The 13,219-nt window shown below is 38.1% G+C and overlaps 1 protein-coding gene across 1 annotated transcript in view; it reads left to right on the top strand.

Moving 5' to 3' along the window:
* The window catches only part of GALNTL6 (polypeptide N-acetylgalactosaminyltransferase like 6), a gene marked incomplete at both ends in the record, with an annotated part of 1,074,421 nt that extends 1,061,488 nt beyond the window's left edge, over positions 1–12,933 (top strand). The window contains one exon of the mRNA XM_081269347.1: positions 12,766–12,933. Coding sequence (XP_081125473.1) covers positions 12,766–12,933 — 168 coding nt within the window. The remainder of the gene's footprint in view (positions 1–12,765) is intronic.
* Positions 12,934–13,219: the final 286 nt, after the last annotated feature.

Raw genomic sequence — 13,219 nt, 5'->3', positions numbered from 1 at the left:
TGGATTTCCAGTTTTCCCAGCACATTTTGTTGGAAAGACTATCTTTTCTCTATGTATGTTTTTGGCACCTTTGTCTAGTATAACATAACTGTATTTATGTGGATTTGTCTCTGTGTCCTATATTCTATACCATTGGTCTATAGATTTGTTTGAGTGCCAATGCCATCCAATTTTTGTTACTATGTCTCTGTAGAATAACTTAAGGTCTGGTATTGTGATGCCTCCTGTTTGTTATTTCTTGTTAAGGATTACTTTAGCTATTCTGGGTCTCTTATTTTTCCAAATGAATTTCATGATTGCCTTTTCTAGTTCTATGAAGAATGTCATTGGTATTTTAATAGGAATTTCATTAAATCTGTATAACACTTTTATTAATATGGCCATTTTGACAATGTTAATTCTGCCTATCCAAGAGCATGGTATATTTTTCTATCTTCTAAGATCTTCTTCAATTTCTTTATTTAGTATTCTGTAGTTTTCATTATGGTCTTTCACTTCTTTTGTTAGATTGATTTCCAAAATTTTTTTAAGGCTATTGTGAACCAGGTAGTTTTCCTAATTTATCTTTCAGTGGATTCATCACTAATGTATAAGATTGCATTTGATTTATGGGTGTTAATTTTATATCCTGCTTAAGTAAACATTTTTAGTGGACTATAGCCTTATTCTCAATTTTGGTTTTCCCAGATACATAACCTAAACTAGGAATTTGAGTGCAGTAGTTTATTGGCGAGATAGCCTCTGGTAGGGAGGGGGGATTTCATAGGGCCTAAGGAAATGAAATGGGGAGGGGTTTGGGAGCCAGGGAAAGAATATTATCAAACAAGTGCCACAGCAAATAACTAGTGCTAAATTTTACTCAAGATCTCTAGGAATAGTATAGACAGACATCAGAGAGCAAGGGAGTTGGGTTGGTCATACACCACTCCAGTCAGAGAGCTTATTCTGACACCCCGAGCCTGCTGCAGTTACAGTTAGAACTGCACCTGAGGCTGAGAAAACTCCTTAGGCAGAAGGATGTGCTGGCCAAGGGCAGGAAGTTGGACCAGCAGACACTCAAATCCTAAAGTGGTGCTTAGCAGTGGGCAGGGGCTAGATACCTCCTGAAAGTCCAATTGTTCCACATGCTCATCAACACTTGGCATTGTCAGGATTTTTTGTTTTGTTGTTGTTGTTTTATTCTGTGATTGTTAAGTGATATGATGTTTGTTAGCCATCTGGGATATCTTCTTTGTGGAAAATTTCTTTAAGTTTTTGACCATTTTTTTTAACATGGGTTGTTTAGGGTTTTTTTTTCTTAGAGAGTTTTAGGGATTTTTCATGAACCTAGAATTGAGTGCTTTGTTGGATATCTGGGTATTCCAGTCACTATCTTGCCTTTTTTCTCTCCAGTGGAGTGTTAATGAAAAGCTGTTCTTTATGTTGGGGTGGTTTCTGTCCTGTTTGGGAACTCACGGCCTGCACCAAGGTCATGAAGATAGTCTTCTAACTCATCTTGGGAGCTTTATTGTTCTTTCATGGTTTAGTGTATAGTTTCCTGAAATATTTATGTGCATTAATCAAATAAGCAAGTGATTCATATATACATACATATGTGTGTGTTTATATACTTATATATAATAACAGTCATATATATTATATACTGTTTCATGTCTTATTGTATTATATATAATAACAGTCTTTTCCAAACAGTCTTTTCCATATAGAAAGCAAACTAATAGAATTAATCTAACTTAATTTAATAAGAGGTAAATCTAAAAACTCATGACTACCACTATTTTTACCAGTAAAATGTTAAACTTTCCTCTAGATACAGAATAAAATAAAATGTTAGCTGTAATCACTTCTATTCAACCTTAGACAGTGTATCCTAGTCAGTGTAAAATGAAGGCCAAATAAACGGAACTTAAAAATTAAAAATTAGAAAGGAACAAATCAGTCTAATCACACAAATGATGTATCTGATGGTTAGAAAACCAAAAGACTACGTAGCTAAACTATTAAAAACTAATAGGTACATTTGGCATAACCCCAAGGTGAAAATCAAATGTGTATATGCCAACAACAAAATATATAAAATGAAATTTAAAAGTGATTTTATTTTGGTCACCATGAAAATCTTAAGATAACTAAGAATAAGTCTCACAAAACATGTGCAAGCCCTTCTCACAGAGAGCTACAAAACAGGGCTGAGAGTAGAGTCCAGTGATAAAGCACTTGCCTGGCACACATGAGACCCTGGATTCCATCCCCAGGAAATAAAGGAAGGAGGGAAGGAAGGAAGAAGAAAAACAAGCCTACAAAACATCATTACAAAGAATTCTTTAAAACAGAGAGACATCTATCATGTTCAAGGATTGTAAGACTTCATATTGCAAAGATGTCAGTTTGCATATTGATTTATATACTTAATGCAAAACCAGTTAAATCCCTAGCCACTCTCCAGGATGTTCTTTTAGAACATCCAGCAGGGCTGTTTGTGGAAATTGATAAGCCAACTTTAAAATTTATATGGAAATGAAAGGGCCAAAAATAGCCCAGAAAATCTCGAAGAGAGAGAAAAAAAACTCAAGTATGAAACATTATAAAAGTACCAGGAATCCAAACATTATAAAGTACATTCACTAAGGCTGTGTGCTCTCAGCATAGGGATATGCTGACTGGAAGGGAGGCCTGGGTACTGAGAGTTTTTGAAGATCCCGAGAGATTCTAATAAACAGATGGAGAAACTCCTTTTCTAGCTCAAGTTTTACCTACTTTCTTTAACCTACTTCTCCCTCCTGTTATAGGTGGAATGTGACCGTCTACCTGTGCTCCTTTAGCATTCTGTTCCTTTCTTTGTACCTGAAACATTTACCAACCATGGTTAGTTAATTCGTCTCCTCTTAACCACCTGAGGTCAGGTACCTTTTTTCCACATTTCTATAGGGCCTGCCTAATATCTAATATACAAAGTTCCTAAATGACTATTCATTGAGTAATGATCCACTAGGTTCCATTATTAATATGAAGCTATTCTTCCTGAGCTTCATGCTGTTTGGGATAAAACTTAACATATTATTATTATCATTTTGTATCAAAACTACATTAAAATCCTCCCCAAAGACCAAAAGTGAAAGATGTTAAATTACCTTATCTAACTACTGGATGTTCTCATAAGAACAAGTTCTACTTAAGAAAGTTTAACTTCCACATGAAGGGACTTAACAAACAGGGAGTGCCAATAAGAAGGTATCTGTCAGGTTAAATTAACAACAATATCATAGACTCATTGGTTTAAAAATGGGCGGCTGGAATTCTTGGTCTGCCTATATTTGACTGCTTATTTTAACTTATATGCCACGGCTTTGGCCTCTCAACTCATAAAATTTTGCTGGTTCACAAAGATGCCAGATGGAGGGCCATAGGTGGTTATTTTAAATCATTCTGGTTAGGTATTGATTTAGGACCCAAAATGATAAAAAAAAAAAAAAAGGTAAGCAATGAGTTTAACTTAAAAGGCTTGTCATTCATCTTTGTTCTGATTTATGAAGTATTTATAAAATCCTGGATTTGTGGTCACAGTTTGGCAGTTACACTCTTCTAGTTCAGCCCATTCATTTCTGGACAGTTCCAATTGTTAGAAAGCTCTTCCTTGGGATTTGGTACCATACAAGTTAAATTTAATTCATTTGCCCAAGACAAACCCCAAATATTTAACAGTGCTTCTGTAGCCTTTCATCTTTACTTTTGATTAAATGGCTCAATTTCTAGCTACTGCTCTTCATAGAACCTTAATTTGGATCTACCATAATCTCCAGAACATTCTATCCAGAAAGTTCTAGAAAGTGTCATCTTGCCCAGAAAGAGCACAATATTCTAGATGTGTTTTCACCAAGAAAAGTAGAATGAGTTTCCAGTGTCCTTTGTTATGAGCAGTGTTGTCTTTAACATAGCCTGAGTTGATTGATTTTCTGCCTTAACTTCACATGCGTGGCTTGTTAATGAGCTTTTACTGTTTAAACACACACACACACACACACACACACACACACTCACACACACTCACACACAATCTTTCTCTGTTAATTTGTTAGACAGACACATCTCTTAACTTCTACCTATATAATCCATCTTTTATATTTGTGTAGCTATTAGTTTTTGCCTATTAAATTCTGTCTCACAAGCTGAGGATATAGCTCAATGACAGAGCAGATACTTAGCATACACAACCCCCAGCACAAAAAAAAATAAAAAATAAATCTATCTAACAAGTTTTTCCCCAATGTGGATTTTTGACATTTTTTAACTATTTTGTTCCATTCACAGATTGGATCAGTATCCATTCACTCCTGCTGTATCAATCTACAAAAGTTGTTCGTCACCCCCCCCCCCTTATTTCGCTGCAGCCGGACTGCGGCACATATCCTCATTTAAATTGCCAATCCCAATGCAAAAGTCAGTAACTGAGCCCTGAGCCCTCTACCATATAATAGAGATGACACTGATCCATTAATGAGCATAATTTGGAGGAAGTTACTCAACCAGATATAAAATCACCTAATAGTAATACTTTCTAGACCACAATCTTTGCCCATAAGAAAACTAAGATGGACTTTTTACACATGTTGTTGAAAACCATATGTACAGTGTCACACACAGCATCCCCTTGTTCGTAATAGAATTAAGTTACTATACTCTAGGGTCTTAGTTATTGTACAGTAAGATGACTTCTGTTCAAATTGACAATTTAGCCACCTTATCAATAAAAGAACCATCCTAACTCCCAGAAGGGTCATCTCGTTCACCCTAGCAAAAAAGCCATCTTTTCAAGAGGGAGTATAACATTTGCCAGTGTATTCTGCTTCAGCAGGAAGTGGCCATGTAGGGAGACTGTTTATTTTTAAACAAACAATTCAGCATAAAACACATAATAACAATTAGTCACTTTTGAAGGTGAATATTTACTTAATTTGTGCTACCATTATGAAAATAATTTTGGGACTCCTCTGCTTAAGTATTTCCTTCAAAGTCAAAGGCAAGTCCTGTCCCTTTAAAGGAGTCTAGGGAAGAGCTAATGATCATTCAGAGCCAAAGCTAATGAGGAAGTGAAGAGAACGACCTTTCAAATAGTGCCATCTTCCATTCTGTCCTTATCTAATGTCTCTCCCAGCTGAAGTTACTTAGTTGTCACAACATTCTAACTTTTGCCATTTCAACATACCGCTTTACATAATGCGGAACTGCCATTGTCTAGTCACCCAGAGATAGAATGGCTCTGTCACACACTCTCCTTGGGCTCTTACGTAACACTGAATTGAATGCCTGCCAAGATCTAGACTGTCAAACCAGAAAAGAATCTCGGGCGATAGGAGCTATGAAATATTTAAATTAGCATTTGCTGATGAGGACCATTCTTTCCTGCCAAGCAGATGTAGGCATGAAACAGGACTGCTGGTAGGCTCAGTCACAGACAGAAACGAGACACAACTTGGGAGGTTATGAGTGCAGGTTTCGGGTCTGGAGGGGCCTGACACTTTGAGTCTCTACTGTGGGTCCTGGCTCTGGCACCTTGGGAAACTTCCTTACCAGGCATTTCTACTTCCTCATTTATAAAATGAAGATAATAATAGAATTTACTCTAGAAAGGCTGTTGTGATGATTAAATAAAATTTAAGTTCACCTACAGCCGGCAGGCATGTAATGAGTTCAATTGATGTTAGCTATTACTATTCCATGTGTTCAGCAAGCTCTCTTCTGTTGTAATTGCAAACTCTCCAAATAGGTTTGTGTACAGGAGAGGATCGACTAACTAGTTGATTTTTTATACTGAAGATTTCTGTACTATTTTAGCTATTTATTATTAAATATTAGAATTAAATATTAGAATGTTAATTTCATAATAGCAGGGATTTCTCTGTGCTTTGTTTCATGCAGTACTTCTAGCACATTAAAGACAGTGTGGCACACAGTAGATGCTTAATTAGTATGCTGTTGAATGAATCTAGCTTTCTGTTTGTCCACTTGCACTATTTCTTCAGGTTGCTCCGTGGTTTGGGTAGTAAAAGATGAAAAAGTCTGGGTTAAATACTTAGCACCATCTGACACAGGTATGCAGTCAATAAATAGTAGCTTTTATGTTGCTAGGACTCTGGGCAGGTTTACTGAGAGGACAAGAGATATTCACAGATGAAAACAACTGAAAGAGATGGTTTTCTCTACTCATGAAGCTTTCAGTCTAGAGGGGAAGCAAAGGAGTGTTTAAATAAATGAAGTACTTAGGGTAATATAAGCACATAAAATACTAGGCACTATCCAGATCAGAGGAATAGGCAATGTTTCTAGAACTTTTAAAAGAAGACCTAAAAGGCAAGTAGGAATTATAAGGGTAAAGAAGTTGATAAAAGATCCCAGACTTATGGATAAACTTGTGCAAAGGTCCTGAGGTAGGCAGAATCTTAGTTTTCTCAAAAGAACAGAGATAAGCCAGTTGACATGCTTGAATGTAAAGAAAAATGAGGTCAGGCATCTGGCTAGGGGCTAGACTACACAAAACCTTGTAGGTCAGGTTAAAAATTTAGCTAAGAGAGCAAGAGGTCTTAAATGGTTTAAAGAGTAGGGATTTAAAACATCAAAAGAGATTTTTAAATTATTTATTTGCTCTGAGGAGAATTGAAAGTACATCACACACATGACCATGTATAGTCCAGAAAATCTGGCAAGAGGAGCAGAGAAGTTGCATGAGGAGGCATTATTTCTGATTGGCCAAATTAAACACTGATGCAAGAAGACCAGTTTGTTTTTTTTTTTTTCCTGTGAGAAATTCTACCTGTCGAAGGAAAAAGGGAAAAGACTAGATAATAAGACTGCTTGGTCCCTTTTATGCCTGTCACAGTGTCATTTGCATTCTCTCAGAAGCCAACAGTGCTAGGCAGAAAAAGCCACCTGACATGTCTCTCTTCTAGAGAGCTCCCAGGACAGTCATCCATCAACCTCGTTCTTCACAGCCCTAAGAGGTGGGAAAGCAGACCATTTTGTTGTTGTTGTTTATCTTATCCCACTCTCCTCTTTCCCACTCCATTTATTTTATAGATAGAAAACCTGAATCACTGACAAACGAAGGGAACATAAAAGATGATTATCAGGGACAAAGGTAAAATTAAAAACTAGTCTCATAACCCCAAGTCTCCATTCCCTCATAATCCATATTACACCAGAGGCATTAGACATGAAGGAGTTCTCTCTCAACGTGTGTCCTTTTGTCATTAAATTTGCTATTTGCATGGAAATTTGTCAGAGGGGATAACTCAGTTCTCCCCAGCTGTAGAGGAGCCATCCTGATGTGCAGCCCATCCAGCTGTGTACTGGGCACCTAAGTCAGGATGTCCCACAAACACCTCTAACTCATGTGTCCAAAGTAGAAATCAATGCCATTGCCATCCTTGGTCCTGTCCCTCTTTCTGCATTTCTTCATCTAATACTGCTTTTCCTTAGTCACCCACCTTCTCTTCTACCTCAACCCCCACACCCCATTAACCAGACCAACCTAAGCATTTGCTTTCTTAAATATCCTTCAGATCACCCCCAGTCACCCCCAAATCATCCTCATTATTCTTGCTTTTGCAACAGCTGAAATCTGGGTTTTGGCGGTAAATTCTGGCTGTTCTCTCGCGCTGTAGCCCAGTGTCTTCTTACCCCACCTCCAGTGGCCTACATATAGAACCGTGACTTTGTTCTGTTAAATCCTCCAATGACAGCTCCCCAACATTTGCATGAAAAATGAAGCTTAAGCACTGTGCCCTAGTCTCTTCATGATGTGGCCCTTGTCTACCTCTTGGATATCATCATCCAGAATGTTCCACCATGCTCCCTGTGTTCCAGCTGCACCAAATGACTTGCTGGTCCTTACCTCTTGATCTAATGCTTCACCCCCTCTCACATCATTGCCATCACCCTGACTTCCTCTCTATTCCTGTGACCCAGCAGGCTGCATACTCGATTGAGGCCTTTGCACTGTCTGGGACCCTTTTCACCCAAGTATTTGTGTGGCGAATTCCATTTCTTTCTTTCAAGACTGCTCAAATGTCACCTCCTCAGTGAGGTTTGCCCTGGCTGCTCTAATTAAATTTTCATTAATTACTGGTGCCATCCCTGTCACTCCAGATCCTCCTGACCTCCTCATTTTCTGTTCATATCACCTTTGAACAGGCTGTGTATTGTACCTGTTAACTTCATTTGCTTATTTTCTATGCCCCAATCCTCCATTCTCACCCTTACCTTTGGAATCTGAGTCAGCAGGGGAGGGATCTTTATCTCATTAAGTTCATTGATGTACCCAAGACCTAAAACAGTGCCTGACAAATAGGAGGTACCCATACGTTTTTTGTGGAATATTGAATTGTAAGTGTATGTGTCATTTTACATCCTTATGCCCTATGTCTGAAATAACATGATGTATCCTATTCACCCTCATCTACACTGACCCTTTCTGACTTCAAACATTTCTTGTTTACCTATTAATCTCCTCTATTTGTTGAGTCGGATGTTACCTTTATGTGCCTCTTTCCTTTTAAGACCAAAAACTAAAAGATACTTTATAAGTGTTTGTTAAACTCAACTGGCCTGACTAATGTATTCCAATAAAAAATCAGCAGGGGAAAAAAAAAAAACCCTAATAAGTCTTTCTTCCAGAGAGTTCAAAAGATAGTCATATATTCACCTAAACACATAGACCAGGTACAAACCCACCACAGTTAAACAGAAGAGCTAATTTCAGAGCCATAGATACCTTTGTTCCATTAACCCTTTTGCTGAAATTGGGAAGTACTATTATTCAGTTTGGATAAGCATTTGTTAGAGAATGAAATTTTCAAACTATTTTACCAGGATTTCAGAAAATACAATTTGGTATTGAAATAGCTGGTCTCAGACCAGATGGTTAGTGCATTCAGATTTTTAGAAGTGGGGATGATTTCTGACTAAAAATAAATTAGGGGAAAGAGAGAATAGAATCATCATTACTTGGTTACTTACTTGTATGAAGGATATTGTGACAGAAATTGCACATTTTATCCTTACAGCAAACTTGTAAGGCATAATGTACATTTTCCAAGTAGGTAAACTGAGGTTCACTGAATTAACATTTCCAAAGTCACCCAGCAAGCAAGTGGCATGGCTAGGATTGGATACAAATCCCTTATGACATTTTATTTTGACATGTTGGGATCAAACACACGGCCTTCCTCATGCTAGAACAGCAACTCTGCCGCTGAGCTACAAACTAAATCCCTGATGGCCACAAATCCCAAGCCCTTCACCCAGGACTGTGTTGTCTGTCCTCCTTCCCTGTGATTGTTTCATTTCTAGACTCATCTTCCGATGCATTATGCATTCATACCTCTACTTTATTATCTTTTGTGTGTTTAGGGTCTTCTGACCCTAAGCCAAATCTGGCATGATTTTCTGCAGCACACTCATTCTTTTAAAGTTCAGACTCTATGTTAATATAGAACTTAATACAATTTAGTGCAGCTGTGTGAATGCCACAAGGTGTCACACAGAAGCCAACCATGGGTTGACTTTGCAATGGTGACTCTTTCAGTGACCTACCTGAAAAGTTCCACCCATAATTTTCAGTGTGGGCCGATTGGCTGGTACTGGGCATTGATTATGAAGGGCAGTTCAGTAATTCTGGATCTGAATTTATGCATTTCCTGATCAATAACTTCTAATTTTCTTAGATAAAACATAACATTCAAAAAAAAAAAAACCTCAAAAAAATAAAACATGAAAAACAAGGTAGTGAGCATCCATGGAAGCAGGAGGGGTAAAGCAAAAGTGGAACGTATAACATGTGAACAGCCAGAGCTTATGCTATGCCATGCCTCGGGACTAAACAAAGAACAATCTGGTTAGAAGCAAAGAAAGGACAAATTCTGTCACCATTTATGGAGGACAGTTATGGAACTGCACACTTGCTAAGATAGTCAGAAGTCTATCCCACAGAAAACCCATACCCCATTCTATTAATGGGCATTGCTCCATGACCAACAAGTTGAAGGGCAAAGGAGTGAAGGGCTGTTGTGGAACAACAGACCACATTTAAAGAATGATTACTTGAACCACTGAATTAATTTCAATCAGCAAAAGCATCTGGGAAGACATTTAGTAATCCAGAGCCTTGGCTGAGTCGGAATGTAAAGATGGCAATCACCTAGCCTCCAAGGTCAAAAGTGAAAAATGTTTGCTCAGGTGAAGGCTGGGGATGTTTCCAGAAGCTTCATATCTGGAGCCTGCTGGACACTCCAAGGATAAGGGTGAACACAACTCAGTCTATAAAGAGAACAATCAATCTGTTGATCTACTGGATACTGCAGATGGTCTCTGGTTTGACATCCTGTCATTGTTCTCTGTGACCAGTGAACTTTGGAATAAAATGTTCATCCAATTTTACGGCTAGGAGAGGCCTAAGAGATTTATCTAATCCACCTCCTCAATGTACTGATAAAACTTCTGAGACATAGATAGATATAGGGAGTTTAATTTTTCAACTCTTTTTTAGAACAATGAAGTACAAGCACAGAAAACATTCTGGATTGTTCAGGATAGTGCTGAATCTACATAACCTGCCTAGCCGTACCCATGAATATACCTGTATCCGTAGGAACATGTACTCCCATGTGGGATTTGGAAAAATATGATCACCTTATGGCTCAGGAAATGATGTTCCAAAAAATGAAATGTTCAAGAAATCTGCTTTCATTTTTGCATCGGTGCTAAGGTACACAAGCTGGCGAAGGAGGAGAATAGAAACATGTTCTGCTCCTTTTCTTTTTTAAGCTTTTGTGAAAATATGTGTTTTGAAGAAGAGACTAAGTATATGGAGGTCCCACTTAAGCTAATATTGTAACAATAAGAAGAATTGCAGATAGTGAAGAGGGAAAAGTGGTACATGAACAAGGAACCTGTGCATCAGAATTTAGCAGGTCACAGAATTTTCATGAATAGAACAACCCAAGAAGGCTCTTTGAGGGAGTGGGGGATATAATTCGGTGGTAGAATGCTTACCTTGTATGTGCAAAGCCCTGGCTTCAATCCCCAGTACTGCAAAAATAATAAAAATAATAATGCTTTCTGAAAAATTATATTAAGTCTATGCAGCTAAACTGATGAATGTTTGGGATGGGATCTGAATGTAAGAGATGCTGGAAGGAAGAAGGGAACACAAGGAAGGAGATTGCTGGAGAGCTGCAGCACCAAACATCTAGGACCCCAAGGAAGAATAAATGTGTAGAGCAAGCTGCTGAGTGCCATCTCTTTCCTCCTAGAATGTCCTCTTCTAGACCAGAGTAGGAGAACCTTCCCCTAAGGTCAGATTCCCGTGGAGTTAATAAGAAAGAGGCGAAAAAGATGTAAGGAGACCTCTGTGTAAAGGAAGTGAAATTGACCTGCACCTTTCAAGAGAGTAGAATAGTGATCCTTTGTATTAGGCATAGGTCTTTGTTTACACTAAAAATAGAAGCATGCAAACTGAAGTGCAGGCAGGTTGTCTTTCTCCTTCCTTATTCCTCCTTTCCTTCATTAGTACTGACCTATGCAAACATCCTGATCTCAAAAGGACATTAAATATTGGTTTGATAGAGTCTTAACAACCAGGAACAACTCAGAAGTGTTTACAAAGGGTGGCTGAGAAAGTTCTAAATCTAAAAGCATTGTAAGTACTCCTCGATTAAAGAAAAAAATAACCAGAACCTCTACTCACTTCCTAAGCTAAATAATAAAACATAACTTGATCCTAAAATTTAAACAATGGTTTGAAGACATTTCTTCAAGTTATTCTTTAAATCATAAACACCACAAGAGATAAAAGTCTGATGCTAGTTAAGGAAAGATCTTTTTGTTTAAGCATTCCCTTCTTTGCCTGTGTACACAAATAAAACAGGGTGTGTGTCAGTAGAACTTGTTTAGATACTGAGCTTTCTCAGCACTTAAATTTTGTGCCCTGGGAATGAGTACCTCTCAGTCACTGAGCTGTTAACTCTGTCATGTGTGTCTTGTGCTTCTTTTTCAAGTGAATGTTACCTCCTCCCTTTTACTAAAAGCCACAGGAACTGACGTTATGTCACTAACGGAGCTGAGAAGAGTCTGAAGCTGGAGAGCTAACAAATCTGACTTTGTACTTTCAGTTATTGTCATGATTGTCACTTGTCCCCATCCCTATATTCCTCTTCTGAAGGCTGCTGAGCTTGTGGCATTTGGTTCCTCTTTCTTTTGTATTTCTCTTTCCCATTAGAGGCTCAATGTGAGGGCAGGGAAACTTTGGCTCTTTTGACTATGTGTGGGTGTGTTATGTTGAGTGTGAACTAAATGATAGGGGTTTTTTTTGTTTTTTGTTTTTGACATGTGCTTGTTTCATGTTTCTCCCCACAATGGCTAAATTATTAGCTACTTGAAAATCAATCCGTGCACTTACCTTCAAAATCCAAATATGTAGTAAAATGCTCACTGAAAAGCAAGAAATAAATGGATTGCTTTTAAAAAAATGAATGAATGAATGGGATGTGTGTGTGTGTGTGTGTGTGTGTGTGTGTGTATGTATGTGTGTGTCTGAACCTGCTCAGAAGTTCTAGTTCCAGCAGATCCTAGAAAATGGTGTTCCGTGTTGACAAACCATTTGATTCGGAAGCTAGTCTGTTTATAAAATTTAACAAATACTTACAGTTGTATATTTGGGGCTCTAAGTATTCAGTATGCTTTATGTCAGTCTTTTCTTTCTGATCCCTCCAGGACAGAACATTATTCCATTCTGTGAGCAACAGCTGCATGGATTGCAACCCTGCGGAGAAGAAGATTTTCATGGCCAGATGTGACCCTCTGTCTGAGACTCAGCAGTGGATTTTTGAACACGTTAATATGACTGTTTTAGAAAAATTTAGCCACCATGCCAGCTCCTAGGAAGAAAGAAAGAATTATTACCTGCAGATTGTGAACTAAATTTTAGCCAGCATCTGGGTCAAAGGAGTCAGGAATAACATTTCCTAGATCCAGGAAGCCTGGTTTAAAGATTTGTAAATGCCATGTCAAAGTAGGTTGTCCTGAGGAACTTCCTGCATCTGAAGAACTTGGCTGAGAACCTCACCAGCTGCTTCTGAGAACTCGAGACTAGCAAGCAGTTCCCTTGCTGGCCAAGGGTGAAGATATTTAGGGACTTTTCGAAACAACTGCTGAGTTAATAAATCCT

This window comes from Spermophilus citellus (assembly GCF_964194105.1).
Source record: "Spermophilus citellus genome assembly, chromosome: 16".
NCBI classification, from domain to species: domain Eukaryota; kingdom Metazoa; phylum Chordata; class Mammalia; order Rodentia; family Sciuridae; genus Spermophilus; species Spermophilus citellus.
This window is presented reverse-complemented; position numbering and strand designations above follow the sequence as displayed.